The sequence below is a fragment of the Sitophilus oryzae genome, unplaced genomic scaffold, assembly GCF_002938485.1.
Source record: "Sitophilus oryzae breed Bouriz unplaced genomic scaffold, Soryzae_2.0 scaffold_306_pilon_pilon, whole genome shotgun sequence".
In the NCBI taxonomy this organism is placed as follows: domain Eukaryota; kingdom Metazoa; phylum Arthropoda; class Insecta; order Coleoptera; family Curculionidae; genus Sitophilus; species Sitophilus oryzae.
The window spans coordinates 364,311-377,792 of NW_022146870.1; the positions used below are offsets into that span (position 1 = coordinate 364,311).

At 32.4% G+C, this 13,482-nt stretch overlaps 1 protein-coding gene across 1 annotated transcript; it reads right to left on the minus strand.

The window, feature by feature from the left end:
- Positions 1 to 1,014: 1,014 nt before the first annotated feature.
- Positions 1,015 to 9,885, minus strand: LOC115884633. Its single transcript, XM_030903287.1, has 6 exons — positions 9,498 to 9,885; positions 9,177 to 9,434; positions 5,965 to 6,078; positions 5,680 to 5,904; positions 5,461 to 5,612; positions 1,015 to 1,482 (listed from the first exon to the last, which is right to left on the minus strand). Exons 1-6 carry the CDS (start codon positions 9,636 to 9,638, stop codon positions 1,284 to 1,286), a joined length of 1,089 nt encoding a protein of 362 aa, XP_030759147.1. The 5' UTR covers positions 9,639 to 9,885; the 3' UTR covers positions 1,015 to 1,283.
- Positions 9,886 to 13,482: the final 3,597 nt, after the last annotated feature.

Consider the following 13,482-nt stretch of genomic DNA (forward strand, 5'->3'; position numbering starts at 1 on the left):
CCGATTAAGGTTTGCAGAGCTTCAGCATTTGCCATAAAATACAAAAAATAACAATTTGTTACAAAACGATATAAATTATATATCACTGTAATCACAAAACTTCAATCTATTTCTGTAACGGAATTTTAAATTATGTCTTTATTTGCGAGAAAATTTAGTCCAAACATAATGAATATTTTTTTGATGTTTGACCATCAAAATCTTAAAAATAAAGAAGTTGTCTAAAAATGTGCTATAATACGGATATAAATAGTATAATATTTTATCTTTAATTTCCGTCTTCATTTGTGTAAAAATACCTAGCTAGTTTTACATAAAACGTTAAATAACGAACGCTTATTTTGCTACTTTTTCGGACTAGTGAAATGGACTCTTAAGCTTCATTCAGAACCTCGCAATTAGTGGAATAAATCAGTGGTTTTAATTAGCGTAGAAGTTTGTTCCTTTAATTTCAATGTGAGCATTCAGAATGTTAAAATTAGTGGTAGACATTTTCAATTAGTAGAAAAAGTTATCAAACTTTTAACTTTTCCACTAATTATACTTCAAAATTTGCGAGAAATGTCATTATGGCTTTGATTATCTTCCGTCAAGAGAAATTGTGGTTAGAAATCAAAAGTTGATTGTTTTATAAGGTACATATTAGGCTTTCTCTATGGATACAACTGACAACGCAAGCTGTTGCTAGGATATTTTATTAATTTTAATTGTGTTTTTTAAATATTGTGAATGAACGTAAACTAAAAAGTATAAAGTGTAATGAAAGCACTAATTTATTCCACTAATTGCGAGGTTCTAATGAAGCTTAAGCTGTGAAAAATGAGATGTAAATAACAGATGTGAAAAAATGCTAGATCACAAGAGTATGCCATGCGGGTTCTGAGTCCTGCTCTAAGGGTAGTCTTTGACTTGCTTTTTCCCCAAGACCAAGGCCAGTTTTGTTCGTCACTAAGGAAGATGTGAAAAAATAATGCAATATTTTAGCCCCATTTTTAGGATTCAGTCAAAAAACCATTTTGTATTGAAGAACTGTATAATTTTGTTAAACGTGACAATAAATATTTTTAAAATAAAGTGTAGAGAAAAAAATAATGTCATCAGTAGAAATTTTGCGTTTTGATAATCTAAATCTACGCTTCTAATCTAGCTAAGTTGTATATCACTAAAACTCCATATAACTATTTAGTTATATTGTAATTTTTAAATGTAGGTAATCCTTAATAGTATAATGCTTATTTAACGACTAATTATCACACAATGTATTTTTGGTTATTTATCATATTTTAACTAACTACAGATAACTGTCCGTCAGTAGTGGCATTTTGCTCTAGCTCTTTTAAAAGTGCATCTGCCTTCCTTAGAAGAACTTGATAGAAAAGACTTACTGGCTTGTTAAAAGTATACTCATTGCTTATAAATTTAAAATGAAGTCCTAAGATTATATTTAAAGCTGAAGCATCGTAACTATGGCAACCCGAATACCTAAAAAATATCAAAAATATACATTATTGCATAACATAAAATATACTACCGTTGATTGAAGAAATAAAAAAATGCGCAACCTTGTGGACGATTTCGTGGCAGAAAACGTGTCCGAGATGCAGCTGGCGTTACCGTCAGCCTGTCCGAGAATTCCGTGATTTAGTTTAGCTCTGCGCCGCTGCGCGCTGGTAGTTGTTTGCAGCCAATGACTAAAGAATACAAGGACATGTAACCAGGGTTCGGAAGTAGTTAATTAAGACGTAATTTACCTGATTAACTACTTGTGGTTTTCCTCAAAAACTACGTCTTTTCTCGTTCATTAACTACATGAAAACTACGTTAATAAACTATGTATTGATATTATGAATAATTTTCATTTGTATGAGGTGTAATAGAGATAATATGATGTAAATATTATATTTAAAGCCATATTTTTTCTGTTTTCTTAAATACATTATGTGTTTTTAAAGCTTCAACTTATTATAACCTCACCTTAAATCTTTGATATTTGAAAGTTACATACATAGGTTACATAGGGGTTACATAAACTACACCCTCTACATAAACTACATTAACTACATGTAATGTAGTTTATGTAGTTTTTAAAAGTAACATGTAGTTTTCCGAACCCTGCATGTAACGCCCATATACGGGCTGCAGCAGAATTTGTTACGTTAAGTAGGGTCCACATTTAGTAACATGTTATATAACATTGCCATTTAACAAGCTACATGTAACATGTTATAAAATCGGGGGACATTATAGTTTTTGTAGTCATGAATCGTTTTGGCGAGAAAGAGGTTCAGCTCGCAGCAGCGGCGTGCGTAATTATTTTTGAACAAAGAGAATGAAAGTCGAGAAAAAAGCGGTTTTGAGTCCGCCATAGCCTACCAGCAAGATCTAGATACAGTTGAACTCAATTAGCTTATCTTTTCAATACTTGCCTCGGCTGTTTCTCGTGATGTGTTTCTGTCTTCTAAAAACATTATAATAACTTAAAAGCAAAAGCAAACCATTTTGAATTATCCACTTCATCTAAACCATGCACTACCTGATTTGCATTTCTTTTGTGCCCTCTGGAACTGGCCTATTAGATATCGCATTTTTTTAATCAACTTTTTTTCTTTCCAAATACATATTATGAAATGAAGATCGCTGTCATTTTATATGGAAAATTATATGGGGAATGTCATCGATCGTCATGTTCAAGCCAACTGGATGGGAGGCCGACGGGACGCAGTTTTTTTTTCGATCATACGGTATTATTGACCAGTAAATAAACAAACCAATATCAGCTTACCACACTAAGATTCTGTGGCGCACGTCCCTGAAAATATGAGCGGCTAAATTAGAAATTTAGCAAGTGTTTACCGGCTACAAATGGATAACATCTAGCAAGTTATATAGCATCGAAATTTGCTAAATATAACTAAAAAATATGTAACATGTTATATAACTTTGCTATATAGCAAGTGTGGACCGTCCTTTAGACGCCATCATATTGAAGCCTACGGATGAGTCACCACCTCGTCAACAGCGACAATTTTAGCGATTTTTAATAATTTGTTGTGTGTAGTGAACTTTGTTTAAACTTTATTACAATGGTGATGTGTTCAGCTTTTAAGTGTAAAAGCCGCAATGATAAGAAAGAGCCAGGAGTTGCGTTTCATAAGTAAATAAACAGTCCACTCCACCTTTTTAGCGTTTTCTTATTGAATTTGGTAATTATTTTTCTGATACTATATGTACTTGATATGAGCTAATCGTCGATACTAATTTTGTACCTTTTGTTAACATTTTAATACGTTTCTTTCGTAATTAATTCGTATGATACCACCGCCTACACCATAGGCGTAGTCAAAACATCTATCAAAAATATAAATATCCCTTCAAGCAGCTAAGTTATGAAAAATATATGGCCACGGCACTGTTTGGAGCCTTGGTAACAATTTGGTCTCGGGTGTTATACTCTGTTTTTTTTCTCAGGTAAGATTTCCACAGACGATGACAGAAGAAAAGCAGATGACATCCCTTACCAACCTATTTATTTTACTAAAAAAAGTTTCTAATATTCTTTTAAGTTAACTATGGATGGGTTTAAATATAAATCCGTCATGCGTCGTCTCTTGTTGTTTTTAACGAGTTTTATTGGTTTAATTCAAAAGAAAATATGAAATATGATCTGTATCTGTATCTGTATGATATATCATATTTCAATTTTATTGGTTCGACGGAACGATGAACGACAAACGGACACCGATGCGTATGAACTCGCCTTTAGATTTTTGAGGCTTGTCAAAGTCTTGCCAAATTATAGGTTATAACAGATAATTTTGTGTCAACTTGTGTCAAATATCTGCGTTTTGGAAGATGCTGCATTTTGATTCGCGTTATTACGTGTGTTTTGTGTCTTTTGAAGTTAAGTGGGGGAAAAATCGAGGAAAAATTAACTGTAGACCAGAAGCACAGTTTATAGTTAATACTTGCTGCCCAGGCAGAAAGTCTTATACACCAATAAAGTTACCATCAATAAAGTTTGTATACCATCTCGTCGTAGATAAGTGCATCTCTTATAAGTATGGTACAAGGATCGTACTAAAAATATACTAAAAACTGGAGTAGCTGTAAAATATCGACATCACACGATAGGTAAATAATGGATTTTAGTCTTGGATTTAGTACTGCAGAAAAATAATGTCAAAAAAAAGTCTGGTTTAAAAAAATTAAGATTAAAGTTAATTAATCAACCTTTAAGGTATTAAAATTGGTAAGTGTTATTATTAATAAAATAGATTGTTTTATTTATGTTATTTTCTTTATTCCTGTGGAATATTAAAAAATTGTATTTCTATATAAGTTATATTGATAAATATAATAATAAATGCCTGCTTCTTGAAGTTTGAAAGTAAGAAATAGTTCTTTTTTATATTTTTTTGTTATGTGGTGTTTTGTTCTTGTTTGTTTTGTATTTACAAATACCGTAAATAAAATAACTCAATTACATTTTTTCAGTCTTATACAGTTTTTTTTCAGAATATTTTGAAGTAATCACTTATCTTATCAGTCAAATTTTAAATATATTAATTTCCTGCTATGCGTTCCAGTTGTACCAACTTATTTCTTTGTAAAATAAAATAAACTACTTTGAAATTACAATAACAGACACAACTATCACTGTCAAGGATCTTGTCAGTGTTTGATAGACTATATATGTCCTTGGATTCTTTAGTCATTGTTTGCAGCGCAGCAGATAAAGAATACTGTACCATAGTTCTACTTTCAGTCGACAGAGTGAGTGGTTACCGGAGACAGTGTTGCCAGAACTACTGATTAATCAATAGATTTACGGATTTTATGTACAGTACGTTAATAATACGGATTTTCGGAGACAGTGTTGTCAGAACTACTGATTAATCATAGATTTACGGATTTTAGGTACAGCACGTTAATAATACGGATTTTCTATCATTAAACAATTTAATATACTATTATATGATTAAACAGAGAACAGCGTCAGAGCTGGCTTGGAAATGAGGATCGCTGTTATTTCATATCTCAAATATTATGGTAAATGTCAATAATCGTCATTTCCAAGCCAACTAAACGACTTTTTTCGACTGTACAACATATTCAGTACCTATAAAAGAATTTTTATATTTGTTGTTTATTCTATGTTTAACACGAATAAATTTTCAATACATAAACGCGGATTTTTAATCCAAAGATGTTTTCGTCAAATGTATTGCAGATACTAAACATTTTAATATGGCAACACTGTAGCTTTCAGATGCACACTGTCTTCAATATGGCCGAATTAGGGAAAATAAGTGTTTTATGCGCTGACCGCAGAACGACTGGTGTCTCCACTGTACATCACTTAAGACATAAGGGGAAATCAAATCAACCTTGTCACAAATTCGCCCATTAGGTTTCGTATCTTTCCAATTCTTTCAATCAACAATACCACATAATATTTACCGATAAGAGGGTTTCTTATCAAATTTACATCCTGCTGCCTGAGCACCTATAGGAAATATACAATCATGCGTTAAAGTACATTGTATCCAAGGTAACATGACTTCTTGATGTATATCCTTTGTATTAACAAAAAACAGAACATCAGCTTTAACCTATAGATCAAACAAAAAAAAAACATGAATCTTTGGTTTCAGCCAAGCTTTTTGTATGTTTACAAACCATTTGTAGAAACTGAAAATTTTCAGAGTCTGTCCTAAAATACTGAAACATTTTCTTGTGGGTTAAACTAGTTACTGGATGCCTGGTTTGAAGAGGAAACGCCAAGACTCCCTTCTTTAAAGCATTGTTCTCATAAAGATCAGTAATCATAGTGTGTGTTATATTAGGTAAAAATCTGTAGTTAGATTCCATAAATAAAATTGCACCGGTGCGACTTAAAGCATCCTGACAGAATCAATATCCATTATAAAAACCTTTAAATTTTTAACTCATTATCACACTCACCTGAATAACTATAGGCCTAAATGCGTGTAGAATGTCTTCTTGTATATGTGATGGAAAATCATAAATGTCTAATGGAATAACTTGACATTTTGAACTATTACAGTAATTTTGAAGCTACAATAATATAAAATTTATATTATTGTCATATTCAGATTGTCATATTAAATATGTAATTTTTATCTGAAGCAAGGGGCAAACCGCTGACATATTTCTGTAGGGAAAGTGGGGATACTTGATCATATTCATTTTATTCAAAAATTTAATCCTTTTTAGAGATTTATCACTTCCAGGGCAATAAGTCGCAATCCGGAAACCGTGTGGAGCTCTTGCAATACCCGCTAGTTTCATGTTTGGACGCGGCCCAGTTCGTAACGTGTTTTCCACGCAGTAAAGTAAATAAATGTGCTCCTAGGTTTTTTGTTATATTTTCTGTATTACTGAACATATTTTAGTTTTTTAAATTGTAAAATAGTTGGTGTTTCTGGAATATATACTGAGGTTGTTCTACATTTAAACAGTAAGTTAAAATTTATGGTTATTTGAAATACGTTTTATTGGAATACTTGATTGATGTAGGGATACATGATCACAACATGGGATATTTGATCATACTGATCATGTATCCCCTATTATTGGTTTTTAAAATTCGCAGGCAAGAGTCTAATTTGCAGTAATCTGGTCAATTCGATTTTCTCTTTTAGATGCCGAGGATTTACCTATAAGCGAAAAGAAGGCGCAAAATCAAGAAGACACAAGAACTATCAAGACATCAAGAACTAACGCCCATCAGTGTTCACAATTTAAAGCTCGGAAAATTTGTAATTGTAGTTTTTAAAGAAGGAAGAAGGCTATTATCTATGTACAAATATTAATGTGTGGTAAATTCTGTTGATCATGACGATGGTGAATACAGAGTGACGTTATTAAAATGCACAGACAAAAGCAAAAAAAAATATTTTCACTGGTCGAATCAGATACTAGCGATGTGAAGTTTGAAGATATTATGGGAATAACTCTGGATCCAAATATTATTTTAAAAGAAGAACGAGTCTATTACACATTTCACAAACCTTTAGATATATTTGAGAAGGCTTAATTTTTTGAAAGTTATATCAGAGTACCTAAACCGACGAGTAGCGACAGTCCCGTTTTCAATTTTCTTTGCGGATGCGCGAAATAAGTAGGTTATCTGTCATACAAAAAAGCGAAGTTGCCACTGTGGCCATTTATCAAATATCACTATATACTTTATTTCAAGTATACCTCAGGTAAAGAATCGTTTTTTTAATTATTTATTACCAGTAAGATATTTTATACATTCAAATTTAGAAATAAGGATAAAACAAAACAAAAAAGATATGTATAAAACTTTATAATTAATTCCACTTCAAATTGTGAGCAGTGTATACCATGTTTATAGGACCACTTCATAAGTTGAGCAGTTAAATACGTAGTCTATCTGTCCAACACGTCAAAAGAGAAAGAAAATTTGGTCCCACCACATCAAAAGAGCCGACGGTTTCTGTCGCTACTCGGCGATCTACGTACTCTGGTTATATATACAATTTTGAATAAATAAATAAAGTTAACTATAATTATTTTCCTGTTTTTCTTTCTAAGTAGTTTTGTTCTCGCTAAGTTGTACTTAATTTATTGATTTTTGCATTTTAAGTAGTTTTTAGTAGTTGTTTAATAAGTGATCAAGTATCCCACATCGTGGGGATACTTGATAAATATGCAACAGATTGATTGGCAACAGAAAAACACATTTTTTTACTTAAGAACATTCAAATGGTTTTAAATTTGCAAAAATATTTAGATAACTGTTGGTAGAGTTGTATGTTAGCCTTTGTTCAATCATTTAAAAAAAAATTATTGTATTTTTACATGGAAATATAAAACAGTGATCAAGTATCCCCCACTTCCCCTACACTAATACCAAAAATGCCAACTAATACCACGAATAATACCAAGTAATGCCAACATCTTGTACACCAAAATACACCAGCGGTTTACCCCTCTATCTGAAGTTATATGTGATCATAGACCACAGATTCACACTAAAATAATTATTTTATCTATATTCTTCTTTGAATAAGAAGACAAAAGGAAGGAGCATAATGCTATCCATGTATTCATGCATGGTGGGCGGAAAAAGCACTCTAGGGTGGCGATCCTTGACAGTTCTGTTTGACGATTCATTTGGCACATTTGAATTTGATTTGAAATTTTGTGGATTTGTCAGTCTTTACGGAGCTTATTTTATGTTATTTATTATTCATTCTACTACTGATAGTTGTATAAAGGTAGTAAATCTAGATGGAAATTGTGGCAGAACTTAAATTAACAGTGACACTATCGCGATTTATCGAAAAGACTCTAAAATAGTTGGTTGTGTAGCGTGCGGTAGATCTCGGCAAAAATTGAGTGAAATAATGGAACAACTTTTCGCTAGTAAGTGACTATATAATATACATACGTGTAGTAAACCGATCATTTATGAAATTCACTTAAATTAACTAAATTATATATTTTTCTTGCATTTTAGCTTTTATTTATTACTTGTCAAAGATTAGATGTCAAAGAATTTAGATACGCTAATTTGACTTACCTGCTTCAGTAGCGTATCGGATGTTTGTGTTAATAAATACTTATTATAACTTATCTATTTTTATTAGAATTATATATTTTTATAACAATTTTAATAACTACCAACATTTATTCACAACGTAAAATAAAACAAAAAATTATTGAGTCTACCCCACGTCTACCCTACATCATAGTTTTACATTTTTTAAATAAAATTAGAATGACACTGATAAACCGGAATTTAAGTCGGCCATATTTGAGGCCCATCGCGGTGTACCTAAGATTTTTGATATGCTCCTTCCTTAGTCTTCTTATTCAAAGATATTCTTAGATATTCTGCCTATGTAAATTAAGTACCTATAGGTAGTTGATATCAAATAAACTTTTAGTCACGTGATTAAGCTTGACCGGCACAGCATTGCCCACTTTTACAAATTTTCTTTTAATCAAAATGTTTTAGGAATATGTCCATGGTTGGCAACAATTTTAACGTAACTAAAAGTTTAATTGGTATCAAAAAAGATAACTCTAAAGCAAATCAACAAACCTTATACATTTAGTTTTTTAACTATCAATTACATATATTATTTTTTTCAAGTTTAATATTCTTGCAAGCAACTTACAATTTTTAAACCATATTGGGAGAGTCCCAAGTTATAAACTATAATTGTATTATTTGGTAAAATCCTTGCCACATTGTTAATAAGTCCAACAGCCTGACTTTCTTGTCCTTCTAAAATATATGTTACAATAACAGGCAATGACGAATTTTTCCATACATCATCAGGATACAGTCTAGGATTCTTCTCAGGAAAACCCAAAATATCTAATAATTTTTGATCTGTTAGCAATGCATTCTTGTCCGCTTCGCGAAAATTATCCTGTATAATAAAATCATTATAGTAAAATATATAAATAAAAAATGCAGACTGTTAATGACTCACCTTAAAATTTTGAATTTGTTCATTGGTGGTGGAAACAATCGTCTGAATTGTTTGATGAGGCTTATTTTGCCCAAAAATAATAAAACCTAAACTTACACTTATAATAACGCATAATGTTATTATGAAATTTTTAATTCTCATTTGTACTTCAACTATCGTCGAACCATTTATAAATAATTATTTTGCTGCGATTCTACTCTATTCTTTAAACAACTTTATTACTCACATAATTAAATATGCAAGTCGCAATATAAATTACGTTTCTTCCTTGTATTTGCAATTAATTCACCTTCGCATTAACTTTCTCATATTAGCAAAAGCATAATCAATTTAACACTAGGAAAATCACAAAACACTTTATTGTTTGTCAATCAAATTAAAAATAAAAATTATGGAGGTTATGTTTAGGAATCTTCTTTTAGAAGACTGTTTGGCGCAGATAGAATAGCATATGCAGGGATGGGTGTTTGCACGTCCTTTCACTTTTTTACGTATCGGTGTTAAATACATGTACGGGCAACGGCCCAGCTACGTCGAAACACCGGTTCCCATTAGAACACCGAAGTTAAGCGACGTAAGGCGATGCTAGTTGATGGACGGGTGACCGGTTCGAAACTTTGCATCGTGCTGTTGTCCAAGGGAAAAGTGTAAAATCTATTGATACACACTGCTCATTCACGCCGGTTCGAGGCCGGATGAGATCGGATATCTCGTGAGTAAGAGTTAATTTAGACACTTCCTAAGTCGGTAGGCCATTGACCATGATATGGCCGAGGACCGCGGTTCGGATTCCGCGTAAACAAAGTAGGTCCCGTCCAGTTTAGCCATTGCAGCAGAAAGGAGACGTTAACTTGAACCTCACAAATACATGTACAAAATGTAGAGATATAGGACACAAAATGTAAAAATACGTAAAAATATAAATATATTCCTAACTCGATGTTTAAGTTTATTATGTGGAATAATTTTTTTATGGAAGTCCTTTGTGCAAATATATTTGCCTTCGTGGAAGAAGGATGGAAGGTTTGGAAATAAAGGATGTGTAAAAAATTATTTTTTGCTAATGTCTTTGGTAATGTTTGGAAATGTTAAATTTTTGTTTCCTACCTGCTAACACAGGAATTTACGCAGTTTTCTTGCCATTAGAAACGATTGGTATAAGAAACGATTTTTTAATAGATTATTTACACGTTTTTTCTTTAAAATTGCACACCACAGAATGACGTAGATAAAATTGGCTTGAACAGGGATGGTTAAAAAAATCGCAATGTTAGAAACTACGGTACGGTTCAAGAGGACTGTTCGATCACGTAAAATCGCCGCTGTCGTAGTGGCCGTGGATGCTTACGTCACGCAGGGACCAACGCTCCACAGTGCGGCGGATAGTTATTCTAGCGGGACAAAATCTCAGGAGCGATATTTGGGACTTAAAATCTAAGAACGTAGCAAATGGTCTAATATATGTATAGCAATCATATGGTTAAATTTATTTATTAATAAATAAATAAATACAAGATAATAAGACTATGATATTATTCGTACATGACACACAAAAACCGTACTGTATAAACTATTGCCAAATACATAAAATTATGATCAGGTGAAATACTTACAAAAAACTCTTTAGCAGTTATTTTTTAATTACTTTGTAATCTTGTGACACCCTGTATATTTTATTTTGAAAATAATAAATAAGATAGATATTTTAATTTTAACACTCGGTAATTGTAAATTCAGATATGGTACCTAAGTATCTAAGACAATTTTTTAAACTTTTATAAAAACTGGTAATAATCATTTAGTTTTACTATAAATTATCAGAAAGTAAAAAGAGACTTTAGCATATCGTCATGCTTTATTTAACTAGAATATCATTTGGATGTTTTTGTCTTGAGGAAAATTGCCGAACTGACTATTGGTGTCATTCATTAGCTGCCCATACACGGAAAGGCCCTGCCTTTGGCCTTGGCCTTGGGTCCGGGCCTTTAACCCAAAATACCATAGGTTTGCATGAAAGGCAAAGTCCGCGGATATATTTCCGCTATGGTAATTTGGGTGAAAGCCCCGGCCCCAAGACCAAGTCCGAAGGCCGGGCCTTTCCGTGTATAGGCGCTATTAATTTTTTTAAACTCAGTGCTTTTCGATGGAGTTAAGGTTTCAACAATTATAGCAGCATCCTTACTCCCACTCAGGGGCGGCTTGTCCTATGAGGCAGATGAGGCAGTGCCTCACCAATACATTTGAAAAATTACACGCATTAATCGATACATCTTTAATCACAATTTTATATTTTTTTCCCTATTTGCATCATTAATAATTGTATTTTTTAACCGTCATTCTACAATAAATTACGTCGATGGTATTCCTTTAACGCGCTTCCTTTCCCATATGCGACAAACTCGACGATGTATATTCATCTCATTTGTTCTTTAAGAAGTATATGTGCAGAGGTTTGCCTGTCGCCTTTCCTTGTCTAGAGTATTGTGGTATATCGCACTGACGGAGCGACAGCGTTCAGTGGAATCTTAACTCTGTAGAATGAAAAGAGAAAGCATAGGCAAAACCTTTAGTTGAAGAGAGATAAAATGTATGTAGTAGTAGCGCGTAAAAAGACTGTATTGAGGCGAGCCTCAAATGTAAATTTGAACCTTAAAAGCCGTTCGTTAAAAATATGTATCACTTCCCGATCAGTTCCCGATCAGCTCGAGAGATATTAGGCGACAGGCTGAAAATGCAGAATTGCATTATTTGGGAATTTGGCTTAGTTTGAATCAGAGTTTGAATTAATTCTGCCGGTTATTACACTGTTTTGTCCACGTTTTTTAATGTGAATTGTTCATATTAAGTAAATACCTAAAAAGTGGGCAGTGACTTATTGTTGATTGATATGATGATTTAGAGGGACCATGCATCATCAGAGGACTTCCCCAGGTCAAGTTTTTCGAATCATTTCTAAATAAATTGTGTATAGTCAAAAAGTAAAGCGACCTGTTACAGATTTCGTTTTGTTTTATTTTTATAGAATGGGTAGAAAAACAAAATTTTACCATACAGAGTAAAATATAAGAGAAAATATCCTGAGGTCGCTTTGATAAAAATTTACTGTTGCAATAGCCCTATGTAATAGGTACCGTATGATCGAGAAAAAACGGCGTCAGCGTTGGCTATGAAATGAAGATCGCAGTCATTTTATATGTAAATTTATATGGGAACTGTCATCGATCGTCATTTCCCAGCCAACTGGACGCCGTTTTTTTTTGATCATACGGTATAATACTGTGAATTATATTACATAAGGCTATTTCCGCAACTGCTAAAAATTTAGAAATATTTTAAATACAAAAATGTGCGCTTTTTAAGTCTGTAGGTATCTAAAATACTAAAAATAATATACAGTGTGTATTGCATTTAAAAAAACTGAGATATAGCATTATAATATTGCAATGTTGGCCGCGCCATAAAAAAATCCCTGTGAATGTGAATTTTTCTCGGATTTCTTCTTTTATCCTCTATACCTCGCTATATTATACGTACTTAAGCAATAATATATCAATAAGTTAAATTCACTCCAGGTTTTTATCACTTTTTAAAAGATAAAATTTTTCAAATATGAATTATCATGGAAATCCCGCATATATAGTGCTTCAAATAAATCAATAGTGTAATGTATGCTGAATTTTATGCTGAACCCAATTCTGTACAGAAAAATGGTAATGCGATTGCAATTTTAAAGAAAATATTTTTTTAGGATATGTACTTTTTTTTATATAGAACTACCTCGTACTAATGGCCACCCTATATACATACTAATAAAAATTCTCTTCTAATGTGCCTCACCATCTTCCATTGCTACGAGCCGCCCCTGCTCCCACTAGCCCTAAAGCTCATAGTACTTCCAAACCAAATTCTTCTTTTGAATGCTCTTCAATTAACCCTTTAACGAGTCTTTGTCTTTGTTTTGTTTTTATACTATCCGATTGAAATG